Here is an 11,930-nt window from a genome sequence, read left to right as displayed (position 1 = left end):
ATGTAAAAGGAATATGTTCTGAAATTTTTAATTTAAATTTAAAAAGTAAAAAGAAAAAAAATATAGTTAAATAGTAAAATAATAATAAAGAAGGTTTAAGTTTAATAGTTTATCATTACTCATCTTAAAATTTCATCTTCTATCTTTATTGTCTCACTTTTGAATACTTGTCAATTTTAAATGATCGATATGTGAAGCCATTTGGTTTTGAATAGATTTGGTCCAACTTGATTTTGACTGCCTTGTTTATCATTAATATAAAATTATGTTGATAATAAAACGTTACAATTCGAACTATTTAATTCATGTGAATATAATCACTGTATATGAACTATATATTAATATTTAAAGTTAATTTGTCAAAATTTATAGATAAAGTTATAATATTATATAAATAATTTATTTTATTAACACAAGTAATGTGTGAGCAAATTCGAACTGCTTAAAAAATAAATAAATAAATTATGAACAAAATATGTCATAAGAGAAAATAATTAAAGTCCTATTAAAATCCATTTTAAAGAGTAATAATTTCGCATTTTTAAGTAATATAAAATTTCATACAGCACTTAATCTTATCACTTATCAATCAACTAGGTAGGGGCAACGTACTTTACACGTTGCCTAGTTGAGTGAAAACATTTTTTTTCTACAAAAATGATATGGTTTAGTAAAAATAAAAACAATACTTATTATAATATTTGATTAGATGGTATTTTAGAATTTTAGAGTTACGTTAATAACTAACTAATTTTATATATGTATTTCTAGATAATACATGAGCTTTTCGATAAGAGACTTTTATGAAGTCATATTTTCTTTATTAATTGATAATTTATTTATTATATATATATATATTGGTAATGAAAAAGTTAAAATGTCCAATTACCTTAAAATATTAGTAAAAAAAAGAATTGGTAAAGCAGTCAATTGTCTTAAAATTATTCTCTTTTTTTTTTTGACCCGTACTGTTTTCTTGGCCATTAGAGGCTTAAAGCAAGTTCTTGTATGTGTTTGATAAGGTGGTCTTGAAGAAAAAAAAAATTAAGTTGACAGTGCTCCCCTATCTCGCAGATATACTATACTTTAATGGCCAACAAATTTGCTCACAACCCAAGAAAAATATCTCCTTATATGTAAAGCTACAGTGAAGAAGATGAGAATTCTCGACAGGTCTGGCCACATTCATTAATAATGATAGTACGATTTCAATCCCAAAGCACAAAATGATCATCACGATCTTGAGAATCCTACTGTATCTTCTCCTCAGACCTAGGTAGCTGGCCTACTCCACGATATTAATTTATATAAATTCAGATGACGTACGTCAAGTTTATCTTCTTCTTTTTATCTTTTTCTTTTTGGTTGCTTTGGGGTCCATGCATGCGTCATCGAAGTCCAAAATCTTTTTCATAACATTTAAGACAACACAAAAAGTCCCGTCCCTATCAATTGACCACATTTAAGACAAAACAAAAAGTCCCCATCAATTGACAATGTATCTCAGATTCTCTAGTTCCAAACTTAACAATTCAAAAATTTATGTACCAATCGAACATACAAAGTCCTATCCATTTTGGAGATTAACTTCTTAACATACAAAGACAATATACACAACCGCAAGAGATGAAAAAATCCTGCTAGTGAAAACTGATTATCAAGCATGAAAAGTAAAAGTCAGATGACAAAACCTCCACATGCAATGGTATAAACATATGTTTTAATACATATATTGCTGAACTGTCACAAAGATCTCTCAAAAGGCTAAAAAAAAGTTTGATACTACCAAATGCAGCCGCATTTTAAAGTCATCCAGATTACAATATATTCACAAACGCTGGCTCAAGGCTAAAAGTGTTTGTGTGGGAAAAGAAAATTCCAATATATTCACAGATGCTCTCAGCCAGCATGGATACAAAACAGTGCCCGCAGAATTAAAGAGAACAATAGAAACAGCTTCCAAAGTAAAACTAAAGGATTCTCATTGGCCTCAATTTAACCATAAGCAATCAGTTGTTCAATATGATGATCCAGCAACATTGTCAACAGCTCTCAGGTGGCACCATGCCTAACTGGCTAGAATTCCAATCTTTGTAGGATAGAAACCCTAGCACAACCCATCTGTTATAAGCTTGCAAACCCACCAAGCCAGATCAGCTACACTTTCGAAATACCATTCATAGCCATGAAAGATGAATTGGATAACATTTTCTTCATTTTCTAGTCTATTTTCGAGCTCTGAAACATGCTAATGGAGTGGCTACTAAAGTCATAATGACCTTTATATTTGCTACTAAAGTATTTCTTTAAATTTAAAGGCATGTTCACAAGCTTCTGTGATTAGATGAGGAAAACAAGACCTGGAAGATCCAATCCAGCCTAACAACTCTCTTCAAGATGGAGTGGTTGAAACTCCTTGCAACCCAGGCTGACCCATTGGACGAGTTTGAAATGGAGCCATTCTTTTACTATGTCCATTTTCCTGCAGGAAGAAAATTGACATCAAGAAAAATTCACATGATTTGATCAAAAACCACAATCTTAAACCCTAAACTCTCTTTCTACCATGTTTTACAAAAGTTCAGCCAGTTGCTTCCCCATAACAGAGTATCTTATTCAGCTGAGGTGCTAAGAAATGAAAAGTAAATATTTTTTATTTTTTGATAAGCGGATGGAAACTAAAAAAATGAGCCAAAATAGATAAACAAGTTGTAAGCACACAAATTTGATAGTCCATGAATTTAACAGAGGCCATGATTTTGGATTAATGACAATGACATTTGTGATTTACTCGAGCATATGCCCAATATTCTAAGATACTACTAAAGTCCAAGCTTTCGACATGCATCTTATGTATCATTTTACTTATGTTTATAAGTAAAATGATTAAAAGACTATGTTTTATACTAAACCAACACCATCTATTTCACTTGAAATTGAGAGGATCCTTGGAAGCACAAGTAGCATGGTGCTTTGACCCTCATCTACATCAAATTCCAGGTCTAGAATATAAAATTGTGTAACTGTGAACAAGTGACAGTTCTATATACATGACCTTGCACAGAGCAGAGCTTTTCCAATGATAATACAATGACAGTCACCACGATATTTTTACATGGACTTGAGGATGGTAAGCAAGTTATCATGAAATGGATATGTGATGTGCTCAAGAAGGTTCTGAACAGGACCTTTACCAATCAAAGATGCTTGCATGTAAAAGCCTAACCAAGCAACCATTGCTAATTTTTTTTTTTTAAAGGGAAGAAAGGAAAGTTAAATATCTGTCAGGTTGCTGGATAGAATGGTTTTCGTGAGGTTTCCATAATCAAACTCATTGTCCAAATCATCAATGCCATCTTCTTCCTTGTCGCCTTCAACCCTAGCACTACCTGCAATTCACATCACTAATTAGAGAAATTCTAAACATTAAGTGTTCATAATGTTTAACTTGCCGCTTACCAAATCAAATAACAAAATACAAAAGAGAGAGTTCACTTTGCTGAATCTTATTAAATTAACATGTTCCTGAATTAGACTATAAATGCTTCTCAAATAAGATTCATAAGTCCAATTAGACCAAGAACGCTAGCCTCATTTCCTTAGAAGAATGAACACGAAACTCACATCCAAGCAAATGACAAATCCAAAAAAAAAAAAGGACAACAAAAACCCAACAAGCACAAAAATGAAATAAAAAAATCCACATCGAACAAAAATCCAACAACCAGATTCACATCTAAAAAAATGGAGAACAAATACCTAACAAGCAAAAAAATGAAATAAAAAAATCCACACAAAATGGAAAAAAAAAAAAAAAACCATCCTTCAAATTCACATCCCAGAGAGTGAAAAGAAATAGAATCAACAAAAACCATACCCACACAGCACTGACACAAAAACGAAGATGAATCGCTGTGGTTTGGGAACCCCATGCGTTTCCTTTAAACCACGCGTCGGAGCAATGCGCCGCTCCGATTGGCTCCGAATCCGGTCGACCGCAAGATCGGCAGGTGAGGCTTCTCCCGGTGGTGTGCGTGTCGGACGATGGTCACCAGAGGAGCTCAAAACGGCTACCCCCTTTATTCGGCCAAAAACCTTTAAAAAAAAAAAAAACTCAACAAAACCACCGAAGACGAAGGGCCGGCGGGGAGAGGGAGGAGAGGAAGAGGAAGAAGAAGCCGAAGCTCCCCTTCCCCCAACTAGATTTGGACGAGCGAGTTTCTTGAGAGAGAGGGTCCGGTTTCTGTCGAGAGAAGCTATGTTTCTATTTATGAGAGGCTATGTTTCTGTCAAGAGAGGCAATGGTTTAATCGAGGGAGAGTATCAAACGGAAACTTAACGGAAATGACTGTAGCTCCGTTAAAACAAGAATTTCCATTTGGCTCCGTTTAATAGCCACTTATATAATAGTAGAGATATGGGGTATCGAAGTCTCCGTGCCCTAGCTTCTTAGAGAGAGACTCCTCATTCTCTCTAGAAGCCCCTTCCCAGATCAAAAACGGTGCAGGGGGAGCTTCCGAAGCTCCTCCCTCCCTCATCTCTCATTCCTATCATCTTTAGTTTTCTCCTTTTCTTTTTCATTTTTAGGTGTTTTTCAAATCTAAGTATGGAGAAAGGCCGATCTGCTACTATCTGGCGTCTGGTGACCACCACGCACCCCACCACAGGCTTCGTAAGGCACTGATCCTTCAGACAAGCGAAAAAGTTCGCCGAATGGAGTGGCATGTGAGCCACACGTGTGGCCTAAAGAGAGCGTGTGCACTCCACGTGCCACCACTTAGGGAGCCTTTCTACCTCCATGTGCGGCTTTTCCAGGTCCAAGACCACGGCTACTTCAGACCTAACCGTCCGCCATACTCTCAGGATGGCGCGCCATTATAGCTGTTGTTTGTGTTTTTTTTTTTTTCTCCAAGGTTGAAAATGCGGATTTATATCTTTCGAAAATGTAATCCGTTATTTTCCAATGTTTTTATTTTTGTAATAAAAAAACACAGTCTCTTGGACCTTCGTCTATAGAGTGTGTCCTCAACTCCATCTTAGATGGGGTGTGGGGTTTGTAATTCCATAGTTCTTAGGTAGATAGATGGAGTACATAATTTTCATAAATCTCTAATAGCTACATGAGTCAAATTCTAGAAGATTTTATTTAAAATAACTCCTCAAACTAGAATAGGAATTTCCCAATTTCCTTTTTCTTGTATTCTCGAGTTTGGTTGGTTTTGGAATTCTGGTTGTAATTCCATACTATCATTATAAAAGATATTCATCTACTATAAATGAGAGTTTAATAATAAAATTGAGATACCACCTTTTAAAAAAATGCCTTGCTAGGTAAAAATGATTTGGCATATCAAACGGCGTACCGACATTTATATAGCTTTTTTTTATTAAAAAAATTGAGAGAAGAAGAAAGTCATCTGTCTTATAAAAATTATTTTCATATTTAATTCACACCGTTTTATTAAACGGATGCCTTATATATCAATATCGGTGTACGATTTATACGCGAACTTGCTTGCAAGAAGATTTTTCTTTTAAAAAAATCTAACTTCTTAAAATTACTTGGGATAGGTTTGGAGTAGAGTCGCTTTAATCAATTAGAAAATGTTTTTGGGATAAACTCTTATTTTACAAAGAAAAATTCTATTTATAAACATGTTAATTTAAAATTCATTGCATCACCTAAACAGCCCAATAGCCCCATTCAAATTTTTAAACAAAGGGGAAAAAATATAGTCTTAAAAGAGTATTTTGAAACAAAAGTACAATAGTTATAAATTTATGTAAATTTATAAACGACTTTGTATCACATCAACTCACATAAATTGATGAGTTTATTTTTATAAAATTTTTTTGTAAAAAAAGGATTTTCTCATTTTAAAATCGGAAGCACGCGAAAGTGTATCAAATAAGAAGACAGTGAATAGATTATAAGGCATGTAAAGCTAACAATGTGCAATCAAACGCTAACAATGTGCAATCAAACCCCCCTTTTTTTTGTTCTTTTGGCTGAGACGTCTCAAGCCTCAGCCTCCATTATAGGGTATCATACACGGTACATGGCTCTAACCTTTATTGCCAGATTTAACATCAATTGTTTTCAAAATCAACAAGCTAGATTACAATTAATTCAGCAGTTTCGCCTATCGCCGGAGTGATTCAGAGTGGATAATAATGGATAAACCTGTCGAACATGTGAAAACTTTCTTTACGCTTGTACTCTTGAGGTGAGTGACCCGCTCCCTTCTCAAACAACAACATTATTATTTATCAAAAACATATATATAGTCAACAAAAACGATTACAATTAACGTAAATAATTCCGAAACCAGTTTTTTAAACTAACCTTAATGGTGGCATAGGTCAAACGGTACCCATTACTCGAATACTTAATTGTGTACCTACTCAAAGCAAAACGATTACAATTATTTATTTTTGATGAATTTTATTTATTAAAAAAAAAAAAACTAGTTCATGAATTAATCAGGATGGATGATCACAACGTTAACTAGATATATACTGACCCTGCAACTTGACCATCCACTAACCACGATCGCCAATCATTAACGATGGTTATATTTAGCCTCTTAATCCACTCTTGTGTACCAGTGTTTGTGATTGTCAGGTCATGATCACCACTGTGTGAAAAATGAAACAGATCTCGTTGTTAGAGAATATATGTATATATATAGATATATATGACAAATGATCAAGTTCATCGATTCCTATCGGGAATATAAGTTTTCGGGAAAATTAGCAATTTAACAAAAACTAAGTAGGTTGATAGCAAATATTCCTACAAAATAAGATCACGTCAACGAAGAAGAATATGATCATCATGATGCCTATCTAGTTTGTTGAAAAGAGAAATAGAATCCAAAAGAAGAGCTGGCATTGATAGGAATTATAGTCAGTTCTGAGCAACATACTTGTATATTAGAACTTGCAGACCCTTTGTGCTGAGATATTTATGATACTCAAGCACGCTGGGGAGGTCATATTTGTAAGTTGCGGATAAGGTCTTGTTGCATCTCTTCCAGTCTAGTACTGATCCCTGATTGCAGTAATTGCACTGTCATATTTTAGTTATATTCCCCTCAATAAATTGACTTAATTTGGGAGTCAATACCTCTGAAATATTAAGAGCCTTCCTAACACTTCGATCGTTGGCCCAAACATAAGACAGTGCATAACCAAAGGTCTGCAAAAGTGTGGATTAGTTCTGCATATAACTTCTGTACGCTAAAAATTGTAAATTTATAGAGAGAAAGGCTGGGCAGAGAGATTTATTTACATGGCAATAGAACTCCTGATCAGTATCTGAGGATGACAGGATCAAGCCGTCTGAGTCTTGTTCAAGAGCTCTTCGGACTGATTCTCCATAGGGTTTTGGGGATGCCCAGGTGCACTTAGGCTCCAGAATATGGTTTTTATTTATGTCTTTGATGCACTAAAAGTTCAAGGAATCACCTTATACTGTTAGTGTCAGATTCCGAAGTTCCAAACAAAAAGAACAGAATCGAGCCCTCTTACACGTTGGATTAATTGAAGATCCTCATAGCATTGTGCTTGTGATGGAGTAATCCCAATATAAGTCCCGTTACAACTTTCTTTTGCTGCCTGCAAAAATCCATGCATATACCGTTTTCCAATTTCAACAGTATATAGGAAGAGTACTGTTATTTTAAAACGTTTATACCACATACTGCTCACGTGACATAATTTGATTTGGAAGATAAATTTTAAAATTTAAATCTTATGAATCAAATCTTACCATTTAAGTAATGTGGATAGTGTGCTTTACACATCAGCTTGGGAATAGAATAAACTCATATAGGAAGTGTACTACTGTTCTAAGGCCTCTACGCCAGAATATTAACCAATAGAAATCAGGCCAATCAAGAGAAGAATATTAACAATAATATTACCTCATAGAGTTCATCTGATATAAGTCCCATCCGATGAGAATATATTATCTTTGAATTATCGTTAATGGCTTCATCAGTTTCTGGGCACCCAAGAATATACCCCTGAAACCATTTCAAGCAATTAAGCATGCAGTTTATTGAAGTAACTTAATTTATGAGCTACTTAATTAAGGTACTGGTTCAAGGTTCTGCAATTTGAAGATGCACCTTGAGATTCAGGCGTGGCACGAGCAAAGCATCATTACCTGATTTATATTTAGCCAAACAGGTTCAAAGTTAATGAATCAATTCTCTTTGATTAATATCACACTTCTAAGAGCAAGATCATGATAAAGTTACCATCAATGATATGTTTAACAACGACTGGGCCGGATACGCCTGAATAAGAGTCAGCACCGATAAATAACTGATTCAGCAGGTATTGTGGGTGTTCATTCAACCACTGCATACATGTACAAGTACTCATGATCGAAACATATGATTCAGTGGAAAGACAAAACACTTAAAAATCTTCCAAAACGTATGACTTCTTGTCGATCAGTCAGGCAAACAAATATGCAAGCATCTTGTAAGCATGACTAGGGCGATATGATACCAACTAGCTAGCTTGTTAATCAGCTGTTAATGTTGGGATAAATTCACCTTCTTTAGGAACTCATAAACCTGTGCTGCTGTTTTTGTGTCCGAGACAGAGTATCCATCCGCACTTGTACTATAGGAGAAACCAGTGCCAACGGGTGCATCCACAAATAAAATGCTAGCAGTCTGGGAAATTTCCAACATCATTCAGTGATATGAACAAAATTCATTTAATGGAACTCATGGGAAATAAAATTGAAGGAACAAATAAAAAAGGGAACTAACCCTTGTCCATGAGTATGGGAAATGATATGTTTTTGGTAAACCCCCTTCGTAGTCTGTCAGGTTGAAAAATAGTGGACCTACAAGTATAGTTTAAAGACAAGTATATAAAAATGATGGAAGAATCATCCCATGGTGGCTGTCCCGATTTGGCCATTTATATATTTTACAATTTCGATACATTTAAAGTACTTCTATTTTTATTTGTTGTTAAAGTACTTGTATTGGACTATCTGAAATTTACCATTCATCTTGACGTGGCACCACCACATAGTGTCACTTGGTTTATAAAAAAAAACAGAAAAATGACTTAATTTTCAATCTATTTATAAATCATCTCAATTGCAAATAAAATGAATAATATCTATTTATTAATAGTTATAATATCTATTTAGATCTATAAAAAGATCTTATAAAAAGTATGCTCACAAGTTGAAATGATTTGACGTAGTATTTTTTATTTTGTAATAAAAATAATTTTAAAATTGTCATATTATATTATGTTGATTTGTGAATTTATTTTTATGAAATCTTTTTACAATTTCAAGTTTCACACAAAGGGATGCGTGGATTTCGTATATATTCAAAACTCATTTCAACTCATCTTATTTCATCATTACAACTTTCTCAAATTCTCACACAAAATATAATAAATAATTCAATTTTTCAAATCTCAAAAACAAACTTTCCTAATTTCTATATAAAATATAATAAATAATTTAACTTTTATTTTACTATTTACAAATTATCTCAACTCATTTCTAATCCAAACCACTCATATTAAAAATAAGAACGTTAATGATAGCATGAGGAAAGGAAACGGTACCAATTTGATAAAGAAGACCACATAAAGCAGAGCAACCAGGGCCGCCACTATACCAGAGCATAAGGGGATCCAATTTGGGGTTTCCCTCGGACTCGATAAAATAGTAAAACATCTCTGCTTCACCAACGGTCACATAACTGAAAAACAAACCAGCACCAATATATAAAATCATATTTTGAGAAAACGCAACATAAGACTACAACTTTCTTTCAATTTTTATTTTTTTTAGGAAAAACAACACAACAAATTCATCTTAAACTTAAAGGTACGTACCCAGTATAGAGTTTAAAAGGGAGGTCACCCTCGAAGCCTGGTATAGAGGTGACGAGTGTTTCGGAGAAAGCCACGTTTACAGAGAAAAGCAGTAGAATGAACAAATGCAAACACACTCTGTTAGCAGAAACGAGTGCCATTGTTAAAGACTGCCCCTATGTTGCTGGCGAAGTCTGCCCTGAGTCTACGATTAATCTTCGCGTTATATAGCTAGTACCAATTCAGGTCCAAATTTAAGGTGCACCGACATTTCCATTCCACCAGCCCGTTCTTTTCTTTTTAATCCACTCGTTGTTCTTGTTGCGGCGAAACGTAAAGGAAGAGCTGTTGTTTGACTTCTTGGTTGTTGAAAATAAAGCAGACTAATATCGATCCTTTGACCGGTCGACTTACCACATCTTCTCGCAGAACATTGTTGATTACTTTTTATATTTTACATGTGCAGGATCTGCAGATTGTGACTGTGGATGTATAGAGAAAAGTCTTTAATATACTGTACCTGTAAATTAATTATGTGGTTCTTGACCTGAAAGAGAAAAACCGATAGGTTTGCACGTGAAATACCAGGAAATCAACATCCTTGATGTTTGAGAGCTTTTGGTAGGGAACTTTCTCGGATTCACAGGTCCTCAAAACATGTTGTGGGGCTCCAATTTGATATTGGGTAGCACACAGATTTCTGGATTTTATTAGTCTGTGATATTAACTTGTTAAATAACATTTCCATAATGAACTAATAATCACAGGCATCCAAAATATAAAGTTCCAAATATATGATGGTGGAAAACTCAAACTACGTACCTGAAGAGAAATGGGTAAAAAAGTAAAGCAATTGGACACATGGGCATTGCAAACCATCCCTATCGCACAAAAACCCGGTACATGTCTATATATAATATAGACGTAACTCGCAAGAGAAATGTATTTTCCAGCACTTTTATTATAAAATATCAAATATGAAATATGAAGATAAAAAAAAAAAAAAATCACATATTTTTTAGTAGTCTGTATAATATAAAATTTCTTTGTAGCACGACTCTATTTATAAAATTCATTATTATCATGAAATTAATTAAGTCAATGTGGTTGGAAGTTACCGTACTCTAGTTCCATTCAAGTGTACGTGCTCATTTTCCCACCTCTCTAAACATTAAACAAGCTGCTACTATTCCTCAATTCCAATAAATTCATTGTTGGGGTATATGTGGAGACAGATTTTAGAGTTGAAAAAGTGTTTGCTGAAAGTTGACTCGAGCTAAAGTTCGCTTGACATACCGCTCAAGCGAAGATCAAGTCTGAAAGTTCGCTCGAGTCCTGCTCGACACTCCGCTCGAGCGAGACACAAACTCTAATGTTCGCTCGAGCCAATGTCATTTGGTTATTCGCTCGAGTCGCGCTCGACACTCCGCTCGAGCGAAGTACGCAGCTTTTAGGTTTATAGCGCCACTCACTATAAATATATCACATTAGACTTGTGTTGAATGACCTCAAGCATATTTTTAGAGAGAACAACTGTCTTGTGAGTACATATTATGTGAGAGAGTAAAAAGTCCTAGAGAGTGTGAGTTGAGATTGAGTGACTGTAATCTCCTCTGGTTAATAAGATTTCTGCAACTCTGTAGACGTAGACAATTTACCGAACCACGTATATTGTGCGTCGTGTTCTTGATTGTGTTGTTTTTACTTTATTTGTCATCGTTTGTGTGTATTTTGCATAACATTCCACAACAATCATTTCAAAGAAGAGCTCTTGCGATACAAGTGAAAAATATTAAAACCGAGTATATTTGAGAAAACGCAACATATAACTACAACTTTCTTTCAATTTTCATTTTTTTTAGGAACAACAACACAACAACTTCATCTTAAAGGTACGTACCCAGTATAGAGTTTAAAAGGGAGGTCACCGTCGAAGCCTGGTATAGAGGTGACGAGTGTGCCGGAGAAAGCCACGTTTACAGAGAAAAGCAGTAGAATGAACAAATGCAAACACACACTGTTAGCATAAAAGAGTGCCATTGTTAAAGACTGCCCCTATGTTG

At 34.6% G+C, this 11,930-nt stretch overlaps 1 protein-coding gene across 1 annotated transcript; it reads right to left on the bottom strand.

Moving 5' to 3' along the window:
- Positions 1 to 6,006: 6,006 nt before the first annotated feature.
- LOC121256978 (serine carboxypeptidase-like 17) lies at positions 6,007 to 11,930 on the bottom strand. Its single transcript, XM_041157800.1, has 14 exons — positions 11,768 to 11,930; positions 9,616 to 9,752; positions 8,793 to 8,869; positions 8,571 to 8,693; positions 8,268 to 8,370; positions 8,136 to 8,173; positions 7,929 to 8,030; positions 7,534 to 7,620; positions 7,295 to 7,450; positions 7,130 to 7,201; positions 6,930 to 7,054; positions 6,525 to 6,638; positions 6,347 to 6,401; positions 6,007 to 6,243 (listed from the first exon to the last, which is right to left on the bottom strand). Exons 1-14 carry the CDS (start codon positions 11,905 to 11,907, stop codon positions 6,160 to 6,162), a joined length of 1,413 nt encoding a protein of 470 aa, XP_041013734.1. The 5' UTR covers positions 11,908 to 11,930; the 3' UTR covers positions 6,007 to 6,159.

This window comes from Juglans microcarpa x Juglans regia, chromosome 3S, assembly GCF_004785595.1.
Source record: "Juglans microcarpa x Juglans regia isolate MS1-56 chromosome 3S, Jm3101_v1.0, whole genome shotgun sequence".
Lineage (NCBI taxonomy): Eukaryota > Viridiplantae > Streptophyta > Magnoliopsida > Fagales > Juglandaceae > Juglans > Juglans microcarpa x Juglans regia.
Note: the sequence above shows the minus strand (reverse complement) of the source record. Positions and strands in the feature narration are given on the sequence as shown.

Coding starts and splice junctions, on each gene's coding strand:
- LOC121256978 (XM_041157800.1), bottom strand. CDS start 11,907: ATGGCACTCTTTTATGCTAACAGTGTGTGTTTGCATTTGTTCATTCTA. Junction 8,174..8,267: donor TGTTAAACATATCATTGATG/GTAACTTTATCA, acceptor AATATAAATCAG/GTAATGATGCTTTGCTCGTG. Junction 7,055..7,129: donor AGGCTCTTAATATTTCAGAG/GTATTGACTCCC, acceptor TACTGCAATCAG/GGATCAGTACTAGACTGGAA.